At 38.8% G+C, this 25,286-nt stretch overlaps 1 protein-coding gene across 1 annotated transcript; it reads left to right on the top strand.

The window, feature by feature from the left end:
- The first annotated feature begins 522 nt into the window (after nucleotides 1-522).
- Nucleotides 523-24,553, top strand: LOC149237102 (cysteine-rich receptor-like protein kinase 2). The gene is made up of 6 exons (XM_089369146.1): nucleotides 523-1,405; nucleotides 9,581-9,720; nucleotides 9,821-9,890; nucleotides 10,218-10,452; nucleotides 10,601-10,745; nucleotides 24,221-24,553. Exons 1-6 carry the CDS (start codon nucleotides 523-525, stop codon nucleotides 24,551-24,553), a joined length of 1,806 nt encoding a protein of 601 aa, XP_089225272.1.
- Nucleotides 24,554-25,286: the final 733 nt, after the last annotated feature.

Raw genomic sequence — 25,286 nt, 5'->3', positions numbered from 1 at the left:
TCTATTTAGCAGCAACCATCATATGTCAACGAGTTGGTAGCATTTCACTCTACATACCGACAGCCAGGGAAGCGGCGAATCCAATGATAAAACAGATAAGTGCTGCTACTTTTCAAATAAAACACATTTTTTCTGTCAATATTTTTCCATTCGTTTCTAATTTTCACAAACGGGTTCAATCATCGAATCAATCGCACGCCTGCAATCACTTCCACGTATAAATTCTCTCAGAACGTCCTGTCCTTCCAGGTGGAATGTCACTTGGAACGTCCGTGTCCTGAAATCGACTGGGCTTTGAAAAGTGATTCCGAGTCTGAAATTTAATTCAGTAACTTCAACTTTACATGGTCATTGGATTCGGTAGGAGCAACTCCACTCATATCAGAAAAGGAAACTTTAGCCAGAAACAGCTCCAGTCACATTATATAAAAGAGCAGCGTTCTGCTCCCATAATGCAATGCCATAAGGTCGAACTGTGCGGGTGACAAAGAGGGAAGAAAGAAGAAGAAAAAGGGTATGGCCATGGCGGTGAGGCTGAAACAGTTAATCAGCAGCGCATTACTAATCGTCACTCTATTGAGGGTCTCATCAGGTGAGCTTGTGACTTCTATTGTGTGGGATGAATGTGCGAAGACGGGCCAATATACAAACGGTAGCGCCTTCCAACGTAACCTAAACTTGGTTCTGGACTCACTGGTGGGCAACGTTTATTCCAGTGGGTTCAATACATCTTTTGTTGTTGATGAGGGGCAAACCAGCAATAGCACTGTTTATGGGCTTGTGCAGTGCAGGGGAGATTTAGATTCCACCCACTGCGCACAGTGCGCATCGATGGCCAAAGTAAAGCTTGTGCAGGGATGCCGCCATACTTCTGGATTCATTCAGCTGGAAGGCTGCTTCTTACGTTACGCCAATTATTATTTTTACAACGACTATATTGACAGTTCGCAGAAGAAGTCAATAGTTGTTCTTTGCAGCAGTAGGAAAAACAGTCAGCCAGAGCAGTTCACAAATGCTGTTAGGGCACTGCTCTCAAATCTTACCGCTAAAGCTGCGCAGGATCCCCAACTTTTTGCGGCAGATTCAGTTGCTGCTCCTTCTTCGATGGGGGTATTTCTACAGCATAGCTCAGTGTTGAAGAGATCTGTCACCCAAAAGTTTGGGTTTTGCCTAACTTCTGCATTGGAAAAGATATTGGCATGCCAAACGGGATCTCTCGGAGCACAATTTGGGTCTAAGAACTGCTATTTGCGTTACGAAGTTTATGGATTTTTCGTTACTTCCATTCTGTCGCCAGAAGTGTCTCCACAAAATTTTCCACTATCTGGTAATCTTCTTTCACATAACTACGCCTATGGGTCTGAGTATCTTGGACTTAGCCTACAGATATCTGTCTTCGAAGACGGTCCGAGACTTTTAATTTATCAATCTAGTGTTTTAATGAGTAGTTTTTCCAGAGATAAAAAAAACTTCTCTTTATATTAAACTAAAAAAGATATTATATATAGTTGTGTTAGTTTCCTTCCTTACCCATCTTTTATTTCTATGCTATCTATTGTATCGGATAATTCTTTACTATATATCTATTTCCAAAAATTTCCAAAAATTGTCTACATTGTAAGTCTTATCGTCACACTTTCTATCAGCTATACAGATTTAGCGTTCATATGCCTCAAAATTACAACAAAATCTTTGTAAATTATTTCAAAATACATAAATCATAGTCTCTTCTAAACAGTAATGGTCTCCTATGAATACTTAATGCTGCCCGCATTAACCATAACACTTTGTTTAAAAGTTGTGAAATACAACTTATTAGATTTCTTTGTTATATCTTTCTTGGACAGTAGGTTTGCGGTGCTGTTTTGTTCCCGGGTGAAACTGAATTTGTTGGAAGGTGCTTACTAAATTTCTGATTATGCTTGTAAGTATGGGTGGGTTGAAATTAGTGTGGTTCTTAGAACAATCTATGGAACTTTTAGTTTTTCATATACTTATATTTTCTCTAGCTGAAGCCATTTTACCTCAGTAAAAACTCCCCATAATGCCATTTTGCCTCAATAAAAACTCCCCATAATGTTATGATTTTTATTTTAATGTTTGTAACATGTCCACTCATAATACTATGATAATACTATAATCTTTGATCTTTGCTTTAATGTTTGTAACATGTCCACCCATAATACTATGATATTTGCTTCGATGTTTGTAACATGTCCCTCTTCCCACATGAATTTTTTTTTTTTTTACCTACCTCGGTTGGCACCCACATTTCCTCCCATTGCTTGATCCATGAAAAGAAAAAATTCAATGGGAATTCTCACCAAATGTCTCTGCATCGGTTGGCACCCACATTTCCTCCCATTGCTTGATCCATGAAAAGAAAAAATACAATGGGAATTCTCACCAAATGTCTCTGCATTTATGTTCTGTAGTTGTGGATATTCATCATCGAACCAATTTCATTGTAATATGCAACAGTCTTAATTACATCTTCTAGTATCACCACTATTTGTTTTCATTGTAATATGCAACAGTCTTAATTACATCTTCCAGTATCACCACTATTTGGTTTTAAAAAATAAGCGCATTTCTGCTGCACCATATGGACCAATTATGCATAATGGAAGGGTTGTAAGTCTTTTGTGAGTTTTTAACCAAGATTGAAGACAAGAAATCAGAGTTATAAATTAAAAGTTTAAAAGGATGAAATTGATTTTAAAAGTAATTATATAATTTTTTTAGAGTAGTTATAAATTAAAAATTGGAGATTTCTTATAAAAATAGTTATATAATTTTTATAATTTTATTTTTTAAATTAATTAATTAAAAAATTACTATATAAACACGCGTGAAATAGACATGGATTGTGGTTTCTTTTAATTGTGATATTGTCTCATGTAATCAAATCTACTTAGAAATGAAAAATGTCCCTAATAAAATCCAAAATGTAGCAGGAGTTGCATAGTTTTAAACACAGGATCTTAACACAGCGGAAACTAAAAATTGTTTTGCTGGAGAACAAAATTTTCAACAACACACAAAAAAACATTGTATTCATTAAAAAACTGTTGTTACAAAAGTTTTGTCTTCCTCTATCAGAGGGATTACAACAACACTACTATGTAAAATTTTCTTTACGCTGCTGCGTTTTGCACTGTTGTGCTCTAACTCTCATCAACTCACCACTAACTTACTAACTGTCCTAGTTACATTGTTATTCTGGGTATATATGTAATCTGTATAAAATTATCTCTTCTAAGTTATGCGTGGAGATGTCATAATGGACCACCAATCACATTTACAATTTAACATGGGCCTCTGATATAATTCGGCACTTTCTAGTGCTATGCTGTCCTTCTGGGTAGACACAGTAAAAAGTAAATGAAGCCCATAACCTTTCAATGCTTTTGGCTGCTCGAGGCTCGTCCCTCTTGTTCTTGGCCATTCTTATTTAACGTTGTTGGAGAGTAGTTATGGCGCAAAGCCTTCTTTCTTCTTCAGGAACACAAAAAGTAGGTTAAAACATAAATAAGGCATGGCGGTGGTGAACACAAGCCAGAACAAATCTTATCTGTCGGATCTATAGATGAACGGTGGGATCGCATCGCAAAAAGAAAACGTTATTGGGGGATGAGGCAAGGTGATAAGCAGCGATGTGCGATGTGCGATGATATCGCTTCGCAATATCGCAATCGGCGGATACAAAAGCGGAGGGCTTAACGCTAAATGGGCGAAAGTTGCGATATGCGATCTGTGATCGCATCGCAAGATCGCAATCGCAGAAAACACAGGTCGTAACAAAAAAACAACAGGGCATGCAACGATTTGCGATATGCGATAAGATCGCATCGCAAAGGAAAAGAAAAACAGTTTGCTGTCGCTGTTTAATTTTTGCTGCAGTTGAAATTATCATTTCAACACTCCCCTTTAATTTCAACTGCTGGGTTATCAGTCATACCCAGACATTTCCTCAAATACTCAAAACTTTTATGTTCCAATGGCTTTGTCAGAATGTCTGCAACCTGTTCCTGAGTCCTGCAATGTTGTAAAACAATTTCACCATTGTTTACCAATTCCCTGATGTAGTGAAACCTTGTGTCAATGTGTTTCGTTCTCTTATGAAACACTGTATTCTTAGATAATGCAATAGCTGAGCTATTGTCACAAAAAATCACCGTTCCTTTTGCCTGCTCCTGGCCTAAGCTTCTTAGCATTCTTCTCATCCAAACTGCTTGACATGCTGCTACTGTAGCTGCCACATATTCAGCCTCTGTTGTAGACAATGCTACAATAGGCTGTTTCTTAGAAGCCCATGAAATGGCTCCTGTACCCATGTGAAAAAACATAACCGGATGTGCTTTTCCAATCATCTACACTTCCAACCCAATCACTATCATTGTATTCAACTAAATCTGAATGTTTTGAAACAGTATATAAAATACCAAATCTCTTAGTACCTTTTACATACCTCAGAATTCTTTTTGCTGCCTGCCAATGTGCTTCTTTTGGCTTCTCCATAAATCTGGAAATTAAACTAATAGCAAACGTTATATCGGGCCTAGTTGTTGTCAAATACATGAGACTGCCAACTATGCTCTTGTACACGCTAGAATAAAAATCCTTGTTGCTATCCTCTTTGCTGAGTTTTAATCCCATTACAGTGGGAGTGATTGCTGCCTTGCCGTCTTGCATATTAAATCTGCCCAACACTTCATTTACATATTTTTCTTGCGAAATAAAAATTCCATTTTCATTTTGATCTACTTCTATTCCTAAGAAGTATCTCAGCAAACCCACGTCAATCATCTCAAATTCTTCTTTCATCATTGATTTGAAGTTTTTAATGAGGTAGTCATCATTACCTGTAAAAATCACATCATTAACATATAACACAACAATTAAAATTTTACCATTATTCTCTTTGATGTAGAGGGTAGGTTCTCCCTCACACTCCTCAAATCCATTTTCTAGTAGATAGGAATCTATCCTACTGTACCATGCTCTTGGTGCTTGCTTCAGCGCATAAAGAGCTTTCTTCAATCTGTACACTTTGTGCTCTTGGCCTTTCTTTTTATAGCCTAGAGGTTGTTCAATGTAAACCTCTTCCATTAACACTCCATTTAGGAATGCTGACTTCACGTCTATTTGGTAAACTTTCCACTTGTTTTGTGCTGCTATGGACAGGACTGCTCTCACTGTTTCCATTCTTGCAACGCGTGCGAAAGTTTCCTCATAGTCTCTCCCATACTGCTGCTTGTATCCTTGGACAACAAGTCTTGCCTTGTGTCTTTCTATTTTGCCTTCAGCATTACTCTTGGTCTTGTAGACCCATTTAACTCCAATGACTTCCTTACCTTTTGGTAGTTCAACCAGATCCCATGTCTTGTTTCTTTCTATGGCATTGATCTCCTCAACCATAGCTTCTATCCATTTCTTGTCCTTAATTGCATCTTCGAAATGAATAGGGTCATCAACATGACAATATAAAGCAAATAAAGAATTCATACCTTCATCATAAATGTCACTTAAATTTCTTTATTTCTTACCTCTTTCATTTGGTGTACAAGTGCTTGAAGACGCACTTGAATTTCCTCCTTGTGGTGTGCTTGGAGAAGCACCTTCATTTCTCCTCAAGGTTGTCCCTTGCTATCCTTGTGTTGGTGCTTCTGTTTGGGGATGTATTTCATTCATCTCCTCATCATCTTCATCATGAGACAAACAGTTTTTAACATTCACTGTTTTCTCTATGCTTCCATCCCAAGCTTCCTCCTCAATGAATTGAATATCTCTGCTCACAAAAAACTTCTTGGTAGATGGGATATACAACCTGTAAGCTTTGGATTCCTCACAGTATCCAATGAAAATACATTTCTTCCCTTTACTGTCGAACTTCCTCCTTAGCTGATCTGGAATGTGTGCATAATCCACACAACCAAAAACTTTCATGTGGGTGACTCCTTGCTTTCTCCCACTCCATGCTTCTTCCGGCACTTTGTTCATCACTGCTTTTATAGGGCATCTATTCAAAATATATACCGCACAATGTACAGCTTCAGCCCAATAATCATTTGGCAAATGCTTTGCCTTTAACATACTCCTCGCCATATCCATGATTGTCCTATTCTTTCTTTCAGCTACTCCATTTTGCTGCGGAGTGTACCTTGTGGTAAACTATTTGTGTATACCATTTTCTCTACAAAATTGTATAAATTCTTTGGAGATATACTCACCTCCTCTGTCAGTTCTCAAAACTTTGATATGCAGCCCACTTTGGTTTTCTACAAGTGCTTTGAAATTTCAAAATTTTTCAAACACTTCACTTTTGTTCTTTAGGAAATAAACCCAAGTCTTTCTGGTGAAATCATCAATGAATGTTAGAAAACATTGGTTGTCTGCTAGTGATGGAGTTTGCATCGGTCCACATATGTCTGAGTGGACAATCTCTAAGAGTGCTTTTGCCCTTATGCTTTTCCGTGATGGAAAACTTTCTCTGTGTTGTTTCCCCAATATACAACCTTCACAAAGGCTGTCTGGTTTCTCTATCAATGGTAATTCTCTTACTATTCCTTTTCTACTCAATAGGTTAAGACCTCCAAAGTTGAGATGTCCAAATCTCAAGTGCCACAACCAATTTTCATCCTTTGGTACGCTTTGGAAAGCCTCTTGTGTCACAGCTGTTATTACTTCCTTATTTTTCAAATCTGCCTTTATTTTGAGAGGGAACATCCTATTCCTAGTCATCTTCACTTCAGCAATACATTGTTTTCTTGGTGCTCTATCCATGATGGTGCATACAGCATTCACAAAGAAAAGATTGTAACCCTTTTGAACAAGCTGTCTAATACTTAAGAGGTTACACTTCATTCCAGGAACATAATAGACATCTGCTATGGTTTTATTTTCACCTTTCTTTGTAAATGTTTTTACTTCTCCTTTTCCCATAACAAAAATTTTACTATCAGTCCCAAGTGTGACTTGTGATTTCACATTTTGATCTAAAGCAGAAAATAGGGCTATGTTTCCTGTCATATGGTTGCTGCAACCGGAGTCTAAAAACCATATACAATCACTATTTGTTTCGGCCATGTTACAAGCTAAAAGCACATTATCTTGGCTGATATTTTCTCTAGTGATATTAGCACTAGATCTATTATTCATATCGTGCTACTTCTTCCTACATTCATTGTCATAATGCCCATATTTTTTACAATAATAACATTGGACATTGGATTTTTCATATCTTTGTCCATTAGCATGATGTTGTCCACTTTGTTGGCTGCTGCCTTGGCCTTGGTTCTGATTTGGATTGTTGCCTCTCCCTTGAGCATTTGATGGCCTATTCCTTCCACCTCTGTTTTGGCTTCTGCCTCTTCCTCTCTTGTTTCCTCTGCCTTGACCTCTTCCTCTTCCAAAGGACATCTGGGTCTTGAAGGCTTGTTCTAGAGATGAGTTTTCATTTCTACTCAACCTCTGCTCGCGTTATCAGTGATGCATGAAGTTCATCAACTGAAAAGTTTGTGAGATCCTTTGTCTCCTCTATGGTGGTGACAATCACATCGAACTTTGAGGGTAGGACCCTCAATAGTTTCTCCACAATCCTCCTTTCTTCAAAAGTTTCTCCATGAGACCTTATATGTGTGACTAGACCAATCACATGTGTGAAGAATGAGTCAATATTATCAGACTCCTTCATACGTAGATTCTCAAAATCTCTTCTTAGCAACTGTAGTTTTGCTGTCTTCACTTTCTCCATGCCTTGATAGGCTGTCTTGAGAGTTTTCCATGCTTCTTTGGATGTCTTAGCTGCTGCTAACCTCGGAAACACGCTTCCATGCACTGCTTGATACAAGAAGAAGAGGGCTTTTGAATCCTTCTTCTTGTAGCTCTTCAACAGATCCTTCTCTGCCTGAGTTAGATTATTAAACTCATTTTCATCTGCTAGTTCTTTAAAACCATCTTCAACTATTTCCCATAAGTCTTGGGAAGCAAACAAGGCTTTCATTGTTATTGCCCAATAGTCATAATTTTTGCCATCAAATTGTGGGAGCTGAGTATTAAGGATACCCATGCTAGTGCTGGTGCTGGTGCTGGCCATTCTTGCAATCTAAACTATGCTTCAAATACAGTCAAGTATTTAAATAACTGGCTTGAGGAATACCTTGGATTTTTGACTGAGTCTTCACTCTGCTTGAGAAGCTAGAAACCCTTCCTTCATCTTCTTTGATACCTTCAAAGAGCCTGGACAAGCTCTGATACCACTGTTGGGAATTTTCTGGTAAATTCCAAAACAAAATGACTGAACAGAGAACAGAACAAAAAAAACTCTGTTTTAAACACAGGATCTTAACACAACGGAAACTAAAAATTGTTTTGCTGGAGAACAAAGTTTTCAACAACACACAGAAAAACTTTGTATTCATTAAAAGACTGTTGTTACAAAAGTTTTGTCTTCCTCTATCAGAGGGATTACAACAACACTACTGTGTAAAATTTTCTTTACGCTGCTGCGTTCTGCACTGTTGTGCTCTAACTCTCATCAACTCACCACTAACTTACTAACTGTCCTAGTTACATTGTTATTCTGGGTATATATGTAATCTGTATAAAATTATCTCTTCTAGGTTATGCGTGGAGGTGTCATAATGGACCACCAACCACATTTACAATCTAACATGGGCCTCTGATACAAATCGGCACTTTCTGGTGCTCTGCTGTCCTTCTGGGTAGACGCAGTAAAAAGTAAATGAAGCCCATAACCTTTCAATGCTTTTGGCTGCTCGAGGCTCATCCCTCTTGTTCTCAGCCATTCTTCTTTAATGTTGTTGGAGAGCAATGATGGTGCAAAGCCTTCTTTCTTCTTCGGGAACACAAAAAGTAGGTTAAAACATAAATAAGGCATGGCGGTGGCGAACACAAGCCAGAACAAATCTCAGCCGTCGCATCTACAGATGAACGGTGGGATCGCATCGCAAAAAGAAAACGTTATCGGGGGATGAGGCGAGGTGAGAAGCGGCGATGTGCGATGTGCGATGATATCGCTTCGTAATATCGCAATCGACGGATACAAAAGCAGAGGGCTTAATGCTAAATGGGCGAAAGTTGTGATATGTGATATGCGATCGCATCGCAAGATCGCAATTGTGGAAAATACAGGTTGTAACAAAAAAACAATAGGGCATGCAGCGATTTGCGATATGCGATAAGATCGCATCACAAAGGAAAAGAAAAACAGTTTGCTGTTGCTGTTTAATTTTTGTTGCAGTTGAAATTATCATTTAAACCGTTTTCATTTTAGGAAGCTCATATACATAATATACTATTTTGGAAATTCGCAGAACGCCACAGATATGAGGTTCTTGGGATATGTCTGGGCGTGGTAGCCTCTATACTTGGATTATTTATGGCCATAATCCTTTGGAAGTGGATATTTTTCTACCTTATGAAATGTGCAAGGAAACTGAATCCTCGAACCAAAGGTCTTGAAATTGCAGCTGAATCATTCAAGTTGCTGTCATGCGAACTGTTCACCCATTTCATTATAGCCAGATAAATGGTTTCCTTGTAATTGTTTAAGCAGGTGATGATGGAGAATCTATATTGTCGCCAACTATAGCCAATCGGGAACTTATTTTCAAATATGAAGTTCTGAGAGAGGCTACCTCCAATTTTAAAGCAGAGAACAAGCTTGGCGAAGGAGGTTTTGGATGCGTGTTTAAAGTGAGCCACTAACATTATATCCAATTAAATTAGATATTTCCTGTAGCAGCTTCAAGTTATAATGGACATACATATAAATTTGGAGATCGTTGATGTGCAGGGGGTTCTTCCAGATGGCAAAGAAGTTGCAGTCAAATGGTTGTATATGGGTTCAAGGCAGGGAGACGCAAGCAAATCTCATTAGTCATGTTCAACAGAGGAATCTAGTGAAGTTGCTTGGTTACTGCATTCAAAACTCAGAAAGGCTACTGGTTTATGAATATCTCCAGAACAGTAGTCTCCACAGGATTATATTCGGTTTGCTTTTAACTCTTTAACTGCTTAATCGCTGCATAGATCGTTGATTTGTTCAAATTTGTGTATGTAGCTTGCTAATGTTTTTACTGTATGTGATACATTTTACTCCTTAAGCGCTCACTTGTGTCTGGATCTATTGGAGTTTGTAGATGCAACCGCAAACAAATAATGTGTTTAGTTGTATAATGCATTAATTGCAGATACAACCAAACGTCATTTACTTGACTGGAATGATCGGTATGAAATCTTAGTTGGAACTGCACGTGGGCTAGCCTATCTTCACGAGGAATCTGATATTCGGATCATCCACAGAGATATTAAAGCGAGTAATACTTTAATGGATGATAAGCATCGACTGAAAATAGCAGACTTCGGGTTAGCCAAATTATTTGCAAAAGATCAAAGCCATGTTAGCAATAGAGTTGCAGGAACTTTGTAAGAAATTTCTCGACCGTTCAGTCTTGCAACTAATTCATTTTTATAAATTTCAGTACATAAACCTTCAATTACAAATCATATATCTGAAAACATAATTTTGTGAGCGTTAAGCTATTGACATGTCACTGTCGATAACATTTTGCAGAGGTTACATGGCCCCTGAGTACGCCTTAAGTGGACAGCTGACAGAGAAAATAGATGTATTCAGCTTTGCAGTGCTTGTACTTGAAATTATGAGCGGAAGAAAGAATCAAAGTTTGGCTCATGAGATGGATTTTCTCATCGAAGGAGTATGGCTCATATGTGTTGGAATGATAATTTCAAACTGCAGATTTTTTCTCTGCGATGCGATCGTAGATCGCATATCGCACTTCCTTTCTTGCCAACCTTCACCACATCCTTTAGATTGTATGCGATTGCGATTTCGTGATGCGATCTGATCGCATATCGCAAATCGCATGATTTAAAGGTTACAGAAGCGATGGAACATCCTTTCTCTTCTTGCGATGCGATGGTGTGATAAGCCATGCATTAAATTCCAGTAAGATATTTTGAGCCGTGTAATTAATGATATTTACTAGGGTTGGTAAATGTAGGTGAAATTTTAAATTTTATTATTTTTTATTTCACGAAAGTATGGGAAAAGAAACACGTATTGTAAAGATATTTTGTGTTGTTCATCATATATATAAAAAGAAAATGCAAGAGCAGAGACGTGTGGAGAGTATTAGAAAGAAGAGATCTTTCCTCTCTGCAACGCACAGCAGTGCTGAAGATATAATTTTCTGAGATAGTGGAATCAGATTCTAGAATTGAAGTTCGTGTTGTAAATCCCTCTGAGTCGAGGAAGACAATTCTGTAACAGTTTTTATTATTATTTTATATGATTAAGATCCTGTATAAAACCAGAGCGTTGTTCTCTGTGTGTTATTTTTTTTTTGTGTTTGAAATGAACAGAAATTTCCAACATGGTATCAGAGCTGATCTAGGCACTCAGTGAGTCAAAAAAAAAAAAAACAGAGTTTTGTTTTTTCACTGTAGGAGCTGTAAGAAGCTTATTGAGCATTTTTTTTTTCCAGCAGAGAAAGTTTTTGCTTGTTTTTTTTTACAGTCAGTATCTCTTCTTTATTTTTTCACAAGTTAAGATGGCAGATGCTGGAACTGGTTTGACAAATCCCCAACTGCCACAGTTTAATGGGAAAAACTACAGTTATTGGTCCATAACAATGAAAGCATTGTTTGCTTCTCAAGGAATATGGGAGCTGGTTGAAACTGGCTATGCTGAACCAGCAGATGCAACAGCGTTGGCTGCTTTGACAGCAGCAGAAAGAGACCAGTTGAAGAGCGACAGGAAGAAGGATGCCAAAGCCCTCTTTTTCCTCTTCCAATCAGTACATGAAAGTGTTTTTCCGCGGATTGCAGCAGCAACAAAATCTAAGGAGGCCTGGGATATTCTCAAAACTGCCTATCAAGGCATGGAGAAAGTGAAGACTGCAAAGTTGCAGATGTTGAGGAGAGACTTTGAAAATCTCAGCATGACGGAATCTGAAACAATAGATTCATTCTTCACTCAGGTTATTGGCCTAATCAACCAGATAAGATCTCATGGTGAGATTCTTGAAGAAAGAAGGATTGTAGAGAAAATCTTGAGATGTTTACCCTCAAGGTTTGAATCTATTGTGGTAACAATAGAAGAAACAAAAGATCTCTCACAGTTCATGGTAGATGAGCTGAGTGCTTCTCTTTTGTCTCATGAACACAGACTGAGTAGAGGAACAGATTCCTCTTTTGAGCAAGCATTCAAGACTCAGATGTCTTTTGGCCAAGGAAGAGGTCGAAGCAGAGCAAATAACAGAGGTCGTGGAAGAAGCCAAAACAGAGGCAGAAATTATCCTGCAAGCTCAAGTGGAAGGAGCTGCAATCAGAACCAAGATGTAGGTTCAAGCAAACAACAAGCTCATGGACAAAGGTATGACAAATCCCAAGTCCAATGTCATTATTATAAGAAATATGGGCACTATGCCAATGAATATAGGAAAAAGCAAAGTGACATGAATAATAGGCAGAATGCTAATTTAGCAAATGAAGAAGATAAGAACCCAAAGAACGTGCTGTTAACATGTAACATAGCACAAGACAAACAAGAAGATTTTTGGTTCTTAGACTCAGGTTGTAGTAATCACATGACTAGAAATATTGCAATGTTTGCCAATCTGGATGAAAATGTGAAATCTGAGGTAACAACAGGGACTAATGATACGATATCTATCAAGGGTAAGGGTAGAGTCAGTATCCGAGCAAAAAATGGAGAACAGATGATTGTGCCAGAGGTATACTATGTACCTGGTCTAAAATGTAATCTTTTGAGCATTGGATAGCTCATAAACAAAGGTTACAACGTGTTCTTCAAAGATGATTTGTGTACAATCAGAGACATACCTCCAAGTAAGAAGATCATTGCACAGGTGAAGATGACCAGCAATAGAATGTTTCCTCTCAAACTCAGGGCAGATTTGAAGGAAGGCAAAACTATTGCGGCTGTAACACAAGAAGTCTTTCAGGAACAATTGAAAGGTGTGAATTGGTTGTGGCATTTGAGATTTGGACATCTCAATTTCGGAGGCCTGAATCTGTTGCACAGAAAGGGAATGGTAAAGAGATTACCATTGATCGAGAAACCAGACAGCCTTTGTGAAGGCTGCATCTTGGGCAAGCAACACAAAGAAAGCTTTCCAGCAGGAAAGAGTATAAGGGCAAAAGCACCATTGGAAATTGTTAACTATGATGTGTGTGGACCGATGCAAACACCATCATTTGCCGGAAATAAATATGTTTTAACTTTCATTGATGATTACACCAGAAATACATGGGTGTATATGCTGAAACAGAAGAGTGAAGTGTTTGAGAAATTCCGCCACTTCAAAACTCTTGTTGAGAAGCATTGTGGGCATTATATCAAAGTGCTTAGAATAGATAGAGGAGGAGAGTACATCTCCCAAGACTTTATGTGTTTTTGCAGAGAGAATGGCATACAAAAGCAGTTCACCGCAAGGTATACACCGCAGCAGAATGGTGTTGCTGAAAGAAAGAATAGGACCATTCTTGACATGGTCAGAAGTATGCTGAAGGAAAAACACTTGCCACATGAGTATTGGGCAGAAGCTGTTACTTGCGCAGTTTACATCTTGAATAGATGCCCAACTAAAGTTGTCATGAACAGAATACCAGAGGAAGCATGGAGTGTTCAAAAGCAAACAGTCACTCACATGAGAGTATTCGGTTGTGTGGCATATGCACATGTACCAGATCAACTAAGGAAGAAGCTTGACAGTAAGGGGGAGAAGTGTGTCTTTATTGGCTATTGTGATGAGTCAAAAGCATACAAACTCTATAATCCATCCACCAAGAAATTGATAGTAAGCAGAGATGTGCAGTTCATTGAAGATGAAGCTTGGGATGGAAGCTTAGAGAAGACAATGAATGTGAAGACAATTGTGTCTCACGAAGAAGAAGAGGAAGGGACAGCAGCAAATAATCCTTCCTTGGTGGCTCCTCCTCCACCACAGCAAGTACAACAAACCACACCACAATCTAGAATTCGAACAGCCTCAAGAAGTCAAGGAAGTGCTTCTCCAAGCACACCACAGGGATCAGATATACCCTCAAGTTCGGATGGAACTCCAAGTACACCAAGAAGACCAAGATTCAGAAATCTGAATGAGATTTATGAACAAGGAGAGGTAAGTAACAATACCGGTCTGAATTCATTATTCGCTTTATATTGTCATGTTGATGACCCAGTCCATTTTGAAGATGTTGTAAATGAAGATAAATGGATTGAAGCAATGAATGAAGAAATTGGTGCAATTGAGAAGAGTAAAACATGGGAGTTAGTGGACCTCCCTGTAGGCAAAGATGCCATTGGAGTTAAGTGGGTCTACAAGACCAGAAGCAATGCTAAAGGCAAGATTGACAGGCATAAAGCAAGACTTGTTGTGAAAGGCTACAAGCAGCAACAAGGCAAAGACTATGATGAAACCTTTGCACCAGTAGCAAGGATGGAAACAGTCAGAACAGTGTTGTCTATTGCGGCACAACACAAATGGAAGATTTATAAGATGGATGTTAAATCTGCATTCCTGAATGGAGTGTTAAAAGAAGAGGTTTATGTTGATCAACCTCCGGGCTATGAAGTTGAAGGCCAAGAGCATAAAGTTTGTAAACTGAAGAAGGCTCTTTATGGGCTGAAGCAAGCTCCAAGAGCATGGTACAACAGAATAGATGCTTATCTAATTGAGAATGGGTTTGACAAGTGTGATGGTGAACCCACACTCTACATAAAGGAGAATGACGGTAAGATTCTTATCGTTGTTCTATATGTAGATGATTTGATTTTTACAAGCAATGATGCTTCTCTCATTGTTGATTTTAAAGCAGTCATGAAAAGTGAATTTGAAATGACTGACTTGGGCTTCTTAAGATATTTTCTTGGAATTGAAGTAGACCAAAGTGAAAATGGCGTTTTCATTTCTCAAGATAAATATGTAGAAGCAGTGTTAAAGAGATTTAACATGCAGAATAGCAAAGCAGCTGTGACTCCAACTGTAGTGGGGATGAAATTGACCAAAGAAGACAGGAGCAAATATTTTGATCCAAAACTGTACAAGAGCATAGTTGGCAGCCTTATGTACTTGACTGCAACTAGGCCGGACATTATGCATGCTGTGAGTTTAATTTCCAGATTTATGGAAAGACCGAAAGAGACTCATTGGCAGGCAGCCAAGAGGATTCTAAGGTATGTGAATGGAACGAAGGGGTTTGGTATTTTATACTCCTCTTCTGAAAGTTTCATATTGATAGGGTACACTGACAGTGATTGGGCTGGAAGTGTTGATGATAGGAAAAGCACATCAGGATATGTGTTTCATATGGGATTGGGAGCCATCTCATGGGCTTCCAAGAAGCAACCAATTGTGGCTTTGTCAACAGCAGAGGCAGAGTATGTGGCAGCAACAGCAGCAGCATGCCAAGCAGTATGGCTGAGAAGAGTTCTCAGAGACTTGTGTCATGAACAAGGAAATGGCACAACCATTTACTGTGACAATAGCTCAGCAATAGCATTGTCTAAAAATTATGTTTTTCATAAAAGGACAAAGCACATATACAACAAATTTCACTTCATATGTGAATTGGTTAACAATGGTGAGATTGTTTTGCAGCACTACAAAACAGAGGATCAGCTTGCTGACATCTTGACAAAACCCTTAGCAAAGAAAAGATTTGATCATTTCAGGAAATACCTGGGTATGCAGAAAAAACCCAGGAGTTAAAATTAAAGGGGAGTGTTGGAATGATAATTTCAAACTGCAGATTTTTTCTCTGCGATGCGATTGCAGATCACATATCGCACTTCCTTTCTTGCCAACCTTCACCACATCCTTTAGATTGTATGCGATTGCAATTTCGCGATCCGATCTGATTGCATATCGCAAATCGCATGATTTAAAGGTTATAGAAGCGGTGGAACATCCTTTCTCTTCTTGCGATGCGATGGTGTGATAAGCCATGAATTAAATTCCAGTAAGATATTTTGAGCCGTGTAATTAATGATATTTACTAGGGTTGGTAAATGTAGGTGAAATTTTAAATTTTATTATTTTTTATTTCACAGAAGTATGGGAAAAGCAACACGTATTGTAAAGATATTTTGTGTTGTTCATCATATATATAAAAAAAAATGTAAGAGCAGAGACCTGTGGAGAGTATTAGAAAGAAGAGCTCTTTCTTCTCTGCAACGCACAGCAGTGCTGAAGATATAATTTTCTGAGATAGTGGAATTAGATTCTGGAACTGAAGTTCCTGTTGTAAATCCCTCTGAGTCAAGGAAGACAATTCTGTAACAGTTTTTATTATTATTTTATATGATTAAGATCCTGTATAAAACTAGAGCGTTGTTCTTTGTGTGTTATTTTTTTTTGTGTTTGAAATGAACAGAAATTTCCAACAATATGATCTTATATTTGAATTGTAAATTATCTAATTTGTCCATAACAGTGTGATCCCCTCCTAACTAAAGTTTTATGTTTGGTTGATATTGTTGGAAATAATACTGAGGGGGGGGGGAATCAGTATTATCTAGCAATTTACCAAATCTTCCTTATTTGATCTTTTGAAATATTCTTGCATATCAGTACCATAAAACAATGAGCATGAATAAAGAAAATAGACAGTCACACCAAGGAACACAAGATGTAAGGTGGAAACCCAATGCGGGAGAAAAACCACCTGCTGCAATAATGTCTCTATCTTCTTTCAAGAAATTCTTTTTACAATGATTTTGTACTGGTGCAGTCCTTTACCAGCACGCAGGCTGCAACCTGCAAAGAGCTACAACTCTTTCTCGTTTTCCAGACTCCTCCTGGAAGGGAGCTACAACCCCCTACTTCTTTTTCAAAATGATCAACAAGTATACAACAGACACAGTCTACTACAGATATCAGATCAGTAATTACTGAAACAACCCAGAATACCTTATGAACAGAAATATACAGTTAACAGATCATCTTGAGACAGGGACGCATATTTTCTTTCTGTGGCCTGCGACTGGACGCAGTATACCTTATGCTATTCTGCGTGCAGACGCACTGTTACTTTTGCTTGTCTGCGACCGACGCACACATCAACACTATCGCGCCGCGTCTTTTGCTTCAGGGACGCACCCAATACCACAGTCGCGCCGCGTCCTTTGCTTCAGAGACGCACCCAATACCACAGTCGAGCCGCGTCCTTCGCTTCAGAGACGCATCTGATCCTTTACTGTACTGCGTCCCGGCGCACTTTCCCTTCACTGAATCTGCGTCCCTTTAGATATAGAAGATAAGAGGACTTCAGAACCAACCCAAACACTCAGATCCACAGATCTGATCATGCGCCATATAGATCGTAGTCCTTTAGAAGATTTACCCTTAAAGATATGGACTAGATCACACCAAGAGATGATCAACCAAGATGATGCCTAATCCAAATGAATTCCTCTGCTTTATATAGGCAAGCTTCTCCCCAAAACATGGAACAATACCACGAGCCGACATCATAGAAACACAAAACCGTCGGCTAGATACCACACAAGAAACCCCCACGTTCATTTCTCTGCCTTGAAATGTGTGCACTGGGCGGACGCACCTCCTGAACGGCTGGCCTGCGTCCCTGGACGCGGGTTCTGTATGGTATACCTGCGGGGACGCACGTGCTGAACATATTTCCTGCGTCCTTCTTGATTTATCCCCTGAATGGGTTTGCCATCAAGGACAACACCTGAATCATAATGCCAACAATCTCCCCCTTTGGACTTGATGGCAACCACATAATCTTCAGCTTCATTCTCCCCCTTTGACATCAAGGGCAAAGGGTATGCTCCCCCTATGCTCATGCATCTCCAGATTTGTAACCAGAAATCCATCATGAAGGAGATAGAGACATATTGCAGCTATTTCCAAGATCTCCTTCTCCATAATGCCAACAATGCATTATGTGCTCCCCCTGAGCCTATACCACCAATAGGAAGATGATCAACAGTAAGATGATGCATCAACAACCCCCAGCTTTTGCCTGAGGTATTCAAAGGTGTCCCTGGGCAACGGTTTGGTGAAAATATCAGCAACTTGTTCCTTAGAAGGAACATACTCCAACTTGACCTTCTGTTCAAGTACTTGTTCCCGGAGAAAATGGTACTTGATTGGTATGTGCTTGGTTTTTGAATGCATAACCGGATTCTTTGAGATGCTGATTGCACTTGTGTTGTCACATAAGATAGGAATAGGAGGTGTACAAGTGATTTGATAATCCTGCAAAGTCTGCATCATCCAAAGAAGTTGGGTGCAACAAGATGCAGCCGCAACATATTCCGCTTCAGCTGTAGACAAGGCAATTGAACTTTGTTTCTTGCTGAACCAAGATACCAGTCTAGAACCCATAAAGAATGCACCACCACTTGTGCTTTTCCTGTCATCCACGCTTCCGGCCCAATCTGCATCTGTATAAGCATGAAGAGTGAGATCTGTATCTCTAGGATACCATAGGCCATAATTTTGAGTCCCTTGAAGATATTTGAAGATTCTCTTTACTGCTTGAAGATGAGTCTCCTTTGGATTTGCCTGAAACCTTCCAACTATTCCAACTGCATGCATGATGTCTGGTCGGGTACCTGTCAAATATAGTAAACTTCCAATCATAGATCTGTAGGTTGGTTGATGAACTGCTGCAGATTCGTCATTTGCACTGAGACTACATCCTGTAACCATGGGTGTACATACTGGTTTTGCATCTTCCATGCCATATTTCTTCAAAATCTGCTTGAGATACTTGGTTTGAGATAAAAGGATTCCTCCTTTCTTTTGTTGGATTTGCAAACCAAGAAAGTATGTCAGTTCTCCTACCAAGGACATCTCAAATTCTTTCTGCATGACTGAGGCAAAGCTTTGACTCATAGCTTCTTCATTACTGCCAAAAATAATGTCATCTACGTACACAACAAGTATTAGTAATTTGTCATTTTCAACTTTTATATAAAGATTGCTATCTGCTGAACCTTTTGAAAAACCTTGTTGATGAAGATATTTGTCCAACCGGTAGTACCAAGCCCTTGGAGCTTGTTTGAGACCATAGAGAGCCTTTTTTAATCGGCATACAAGATTTGGATCGTTTCCAAGAATGAAACCATCTGGCTGTTCAATGTACACTTCTTCATCCAAGTCTCCATTCAGAAAAGCTGATTTCACATCCATTTGAAATACTTTGAAGTTTTGACAACTTGAGAGAGCAAGAAACATTCGGATGGCCTCAAGTCTTGCAACAGGAGCAAAAGTTTCTTCAAAGTCTATCCCTTCTTGCTGTGCATACCCTTTACAAACAAGTCTGGCTTTGTTTCTAATTACTTCTCCATTTTCATTCAATTTATTTTTGAAAACCCATTTTGTTCCGATAACATTCTTATCCTTTGGTCTAGGAACCAGCTCCCAAGTATTGTTCTTTTCGATTTGCTCAAGTTCTTCATCCATTGCTTTCACCCAACATTCATCTTTGCATGCTTCTTTCACATTTTGTGGTTCAGTAGAGGAGAGTAATGCCAAATAACTTGAAGCTTCTGCAACTGTTCTTCTAGTTTGTATACCTGCTTCCTTTTGTCCCATGATCTGAGATTCTGGATGGTTCTTTTGAACATATCTGGATGGAGTCTTTTCTTCTATTCTTGTTCTTTCTACTGCTTCTTCGTGAGGTCCGTCTTGAAATTGTTCTTGCGGTTCTTCTTCTTCATCATTCTGTCTTTGAGGGTAGCTTTCATCTTCTTCAATGTCTTCACGATGTATTTGCCTAGGAATGTATCCTTTTTCATCAACCACTACATCAATGCTTTCAACAATTCTGCCAAGTCTTTTATTGTAGCATTTGTATGCTTTGCTATGTGGAGAGTAGCCAAGAAGAATTCCTTTATCTGCTCTAGGATCAAGTTTGCCAAGCTGCTCCTCAGTATTTTTGATATAGCATTTGCTCCCAAAGATTTTGAAGTGCTTTACTGAAGGAGTTTTACCACTCCAGAGCTCATGAGGAGTTTGAGTGCTGTTCACTCGGACATTTGTCTTGTTGAGAATAATAACTGCCGCATGTGCAGCTTCACCCCAGAAGGTTGCAGGAGTTCCTGATTCATCAAGCATAGCACGAGCCATTTGCTGGACTGTTCTGTTCATTCTTTCCACTACTCCATTTTGCTGAGGAGTTCTAGCTGTAGAAAATTCTCTCCTTATTCCATGTTCATCACAGAAATCGAAAAATTCATTTGAAGTAAATTCTCCACCTCTGTCGGATCTGAGGCACTTAATCTTGTGACCTGATTCATTTTCAGCCAAGGCTTTGAAGGATTTGAATTTTTCGAAAGCTTCATCTTTGTGCTTCATAAGTCCTAACCAAACAAACCTGGAGAAATCGTCAATAAATAATATCAAGTATTCCTCTCCTCTAGGTGTTCTTTTTCTGAATGGTCCACATACATCTGTATGTACTAGCTCAAGAGGCATACTGGCTGATCCTTCTTTCTCTGGAAAGTTAGTTCTAGTCTGTTTTCCAAACTGACATGATCTGCACATGGTGTTGTCAGGAATTTTGATATCTGGAAGATCGCGAACTGCCTGATATTTGCAAGCTTTCCTTATTTGTGAGAAGCTTAGATGTCCCAATCTTCGATGCCATAACCAGTGCTCTTCATCCTTGCTTAAATAGCATTGTTGTTGTTCTTCATCAAAAATGTATAGATTATTTGAAGTTCTTTTTCCTTTGAGAACTGTTTTACCTGTATCAAGATCACGAACAAGACATCCATTTGATCTGAATATAACCTCGGTTCTTTGATCACACATCTGGCTTACACTTAGAAGATTATGCTTTAGTCCATCAACAAACAAAACATTTCCAGCCTTAACATCTTCTTTTAAAGGAGCAATACCTTTTCCTTTTATAGTTGCAGGAGTATCATTTCCAAAAGAGACTTTCTTTCCCTTTTCTAAATTAGAATAAGATTCAAGTTTTTCTTTATCACCTGTCATGTGCTTTGAACATCCGCTGTCAATGTACCATAGATTTTCTTGTCCTTCTGCATAGAATGCTATCCCACATCTTTCTGTTTGAGGTTCCTTTATTTTCCATGTTTTGGTGCCTGAGGTTTGTTCCCTTTTTTGTTCTTGTACCTTTCTTTCCGGAAACCTGTTTCTACATTCAACATCTTCATGTCCAAAATTATTGCAAATAGAGCATTCAACTTCATTTTCAAGAGCTGAAAAATTGTTATAGGTCCTTTTTGTATTCCCTGTCATGCTTCTTTGTTTTTGAGCTTCCCTAGTCATGATTGTTTTATACGCAACACATTGGGCTGCTTTGTGACCAAAGTTATGGCAAGAAAAGCATTGTCCATTGAAGAAGTTTCTGCGATTATTGAATCTACCAGCCGACTGATTGTAATTTCTATTTTCATCTATTCTTGAACCAAATTGAGAAGGTTTTACCTGTGGCTGGTTGTGGCTTTTGTTCACCCTTAAGCTGGATTGCCCCTGATAGTTTGAAGTTCGTCCCTGCTTTACCTGATGATCTTCCTTGTGTTCTTGCTCATTTCTTCTTGCTGCATCAAGATAACTTTTTGAAGTGGAAGCTTGAGAAGTTTCTCCATTGTAGCCCAGACCTGTCTTATTTAGAGGAGATCGCTGCACACTGATAATCTCATTCAACGTTTCAGATCCTTTAATAAACTTGAGATTAATAGTTTTTGTTTTCTCAATTTCTTTTCTAAGACCAACAATTTCACCTTCTAATTTTTCAAGATGTTTTTCCTTTTCATCAATCTGAAATTGTAGAGTATCAATAATCATGTTCTTTTCTTCTATACATCTCTTGAGTCTAGTAATTTCATCATAAAGGTTATCCACATCTATAGCATCCTCATAATTATCATCTTCAAATGCCATTAACAATCTATATTTGTTACCTTGTTCATCTTCATCACTGTTTGATAAGCCATCGCTATCTTCATGGGTGTAGTAGCTTTTCTTATTTGTACCCTGTTTCTTGTTCCATCTAACTGGTTCCTTTCCTTTATCCTTATAAGAGCATTTTGCAGCATAATGACCTACTCTTCCACAAGCAAAACATTTGAAAGGTAGCTTACCTCTGAACCTTCCAGAACCCCTTTGAAGATTTCTGACAAAGTTTGATTCTTCTTCCTCTTCTTCTGGAACATGACATGCTTCATAGTGATCTTCTTTGCCTGATGCTTTAAAAGCAGCTTCCCTTCTGTCTGATGGACCTCCCTTTCTCATTTCATAAGCAGTTAGAATTCCATGCAGCTGAGACATAGTGAGAACACGGAGATTTTCCTTTTCTTCTACTGCAGATACTTTAGATTCAAATTTGGGAGATAAAGATCTTAGAATCTTTTGAACTACTATAGTCTCTTTTATTTCTTCACCCAAATTTTTCATACAATTAACAATCTCATCTACTCGAAGAAAATAATTAGCCACACTTTCATCATTATACATCTTGAGAGTCTCATATTGAGTCCTGAGAGTTTGAAGTTTAGCTTCTTTTACCTGTTCATCTCCTTCATAGCTAGTGATCATTTTGTCCCATATCTCTTTTGCTGATTTGAAGTGCATGACCTTCATGAACTCTGTTTGAGATATACTTCCTAATAGAGTACTGACTGCTTTTGCATTTGTTTCATACTGCTTTTTCTCAGCTGGATCTGTAGGAGTAACTGAAGGAAAGGCATAGCCTGATTCTACAATGTTCCAAACTTCTGTACCAAGAGATTGAAGATATGCAGTAACTCTTACCTTCCAATAATTGAAGTTTGTCCCATCGAAGACGGGTGGCCTGATTGATGCTTCTCTCTCGTAGTTGCTCATGATGAACGATCTACCTTCAAGCGATCAAGCTGTTTTGAAGGACCTGCTCTGATACCAATTGTTGGAAATAATACTGAGGGGGGGGGGAATCAGTATTATCTAGCAATTTACCAAATCTTCCTTATTTGATCTTTTGAAATATTCTTGCATATCAGTACCATAAAACAATGAGCATGAATAAAGAAAATAGACAGTCACACCAAGGAACACAAGATGTAAGGTGGAAACCCAATGCGGGAGAAAAACCACCTGCTGCAATAATGTCTCTATCTTCTTTCAAGAAATTCTTTTTACAATGATTTTGTACTGGTGCAGTCCTTTACCAGCACGCAGGCTGCAACCTGCAAAGAGCTACAACTCTTTCTCGTTTTCCAGACTCCTCCTGGAAGGGAGCTACAACCCCCTACTTCTTTTTCAAAATGATCAACAAGTATACAACAGACACAGTCTACTACAGATATCAGATCAGTAATTACTGAAACAACCCAGAATACCTTATGAACAGAAATATACAGTTAACAGATCATCTTGAGACAGGGACGCATATTTTCTTTCTGTGGCCTGCGACTGGACGCAGTATACCTTATGCTGTTCTGCGTGCAGACGCACTGTTACTTTTGCTTGTCTGCGACCGACGCACACATCAACACTATCGCGCCGCGTCTTTTGCTTCAGGGACGCACCCAATACCACAGTCGCGCCGCGTCCTTTGCTTCAGAGACGCACCCAATACCACAGTCGAGCCGCGTCCTTCGCTTCAGAGACGCATCTGATCCTTTACTGTACTGCGTCCCGGCGCACTTTCCCTTCACTGAATCTGCGTCCCTTTAGATATAGAAGATAAGAGGACTTCAGAACCAACCCAAACACTCAGATCCACAGATCTGATCATGCGCCATATAGATCGTAGTCCTTTAGAAGATTTACCCTTAAAGATATGGACTAGATCACACCAAGAGATGATCAACCAAGATGATGCCTAATCCAAATGAATTCCTCTGCTTTATATAGGCAAGCTTCTCCCCAAAACATGGAACAATACCACGAGCCGACATCATAGAAACACAAAACCGTCGGCTAGATACCACACAAGAAACCCCCACGTTCATTTCTCTGCCTTGAAATGTGTGCACTGGGCGGACGCACCTCCTGAACGGCTGGCCTGCGTCCCTGGACGCGGGTTCTGTATGGTATACCTGCGGGGACGCACGTGCTGAACATATTTCCTGCGTCCTTCTTGATTTATCCCCTGAATGGGTTTGCCATCAAGGACAACACCTGAATCATAATGCCAACAGATATTCGCCGATTAATAGACATGGAGACTGTATAAAGCAGAAAGAGCTTTAGAAATTATTGATCATACATTGGAGGGTAGCTATGCTCGCGAGGAAGGGATTAGAGTGATTAAAATTTGTCTTTTGTGCACACAAGCAGCTCCTACATTGCGCCCATCAATGTCACGGGTGGTGTCGATGCTGCCAAGTGAGCGAGAAAATCTTCCTCCGCCGAAAAAACCTGCTTTCATAGATCTGGAGAGTGTGGGCACACCTGACCAGATTAAACGTATTTGGCCTTGGGAAGCAGAAACTTCCGACACCCATTATGCCGCGGCCGATCCTTCATCAGGCATTCTAGAGCCCAGGTGAAAATCAAACGATATTTCTTGCCATTATGGTATCTCTGTTTCCATATACTACTGGAAACAATGGATGGCCGTTAGGATTTAAATAATTGTAAGCACTTCAAATATACCCAAGTTTATGATGTAAAGCTCGAAGCGGCGTAAAGAAGAAAATCTCCAGTGACTGTTGAATGATAAGTGGGACAACGGTGCGAGTAATCACACTTTTATTAGTTGGGGAATATATTTAGTGCATAACAAGATGAAAAGGTCGTTTTTAATTAAAGGGTGTTTTTCTATTTAAGCGAGTGACTTTTATTAGCCGAAGAATATATTGAGCGGGTAACAAGTTCGTTTTTTTAGTTAAGTGTGTATTTTTATCTAATAAAATTTTCACTAGTGAGAGTAAACTAGAAATTATACCACATGTTGCAAAAGAAACACTGTAAGGTAGGAGGGTCAAAAAGAATAGTATAAAAGATAGAATTACAAATTTTATGCAATTTTATTTATTTAATGATGTTTCATAGAAAAAAATTGAAATTTAAACTTCACAAACTTGTGTTATATCATGGATTATAATTGCAAGATTAGTTCATTTATAAAATTACTTTCTCTAGAATTAAGAGAGTACCTTATTGAATGTTTCATCATTTGAATATACATTGTCTATTTTAAATTTGAATGGTTAATCTCAATATACATTTTGTGGCAAGTTCAAAACTTTGAAATTTAAACTTTACAAAATTGAACTATAT

Source organism: Pinus tabuliformis, chromosome 8 (genome assembly GCF_031772625.1).
Source record: "Pinus tabuliformis cultivar Carrire ecotype Pingquan chromosome 8, CPIR1, whole genome shotgun sequence".
Lineage (NCBI taxonomy): Eukaryota > Viridiplantae > Streptophyta > Pinopsida > Pinales > Pinaceae > Pinus > Pinus tabuliformis.
The sequence above is the reverse complement of the archived record's forward strand: the minus strand, read 5'-3'. Positions and strand labels throughout refer to the sequence as shown.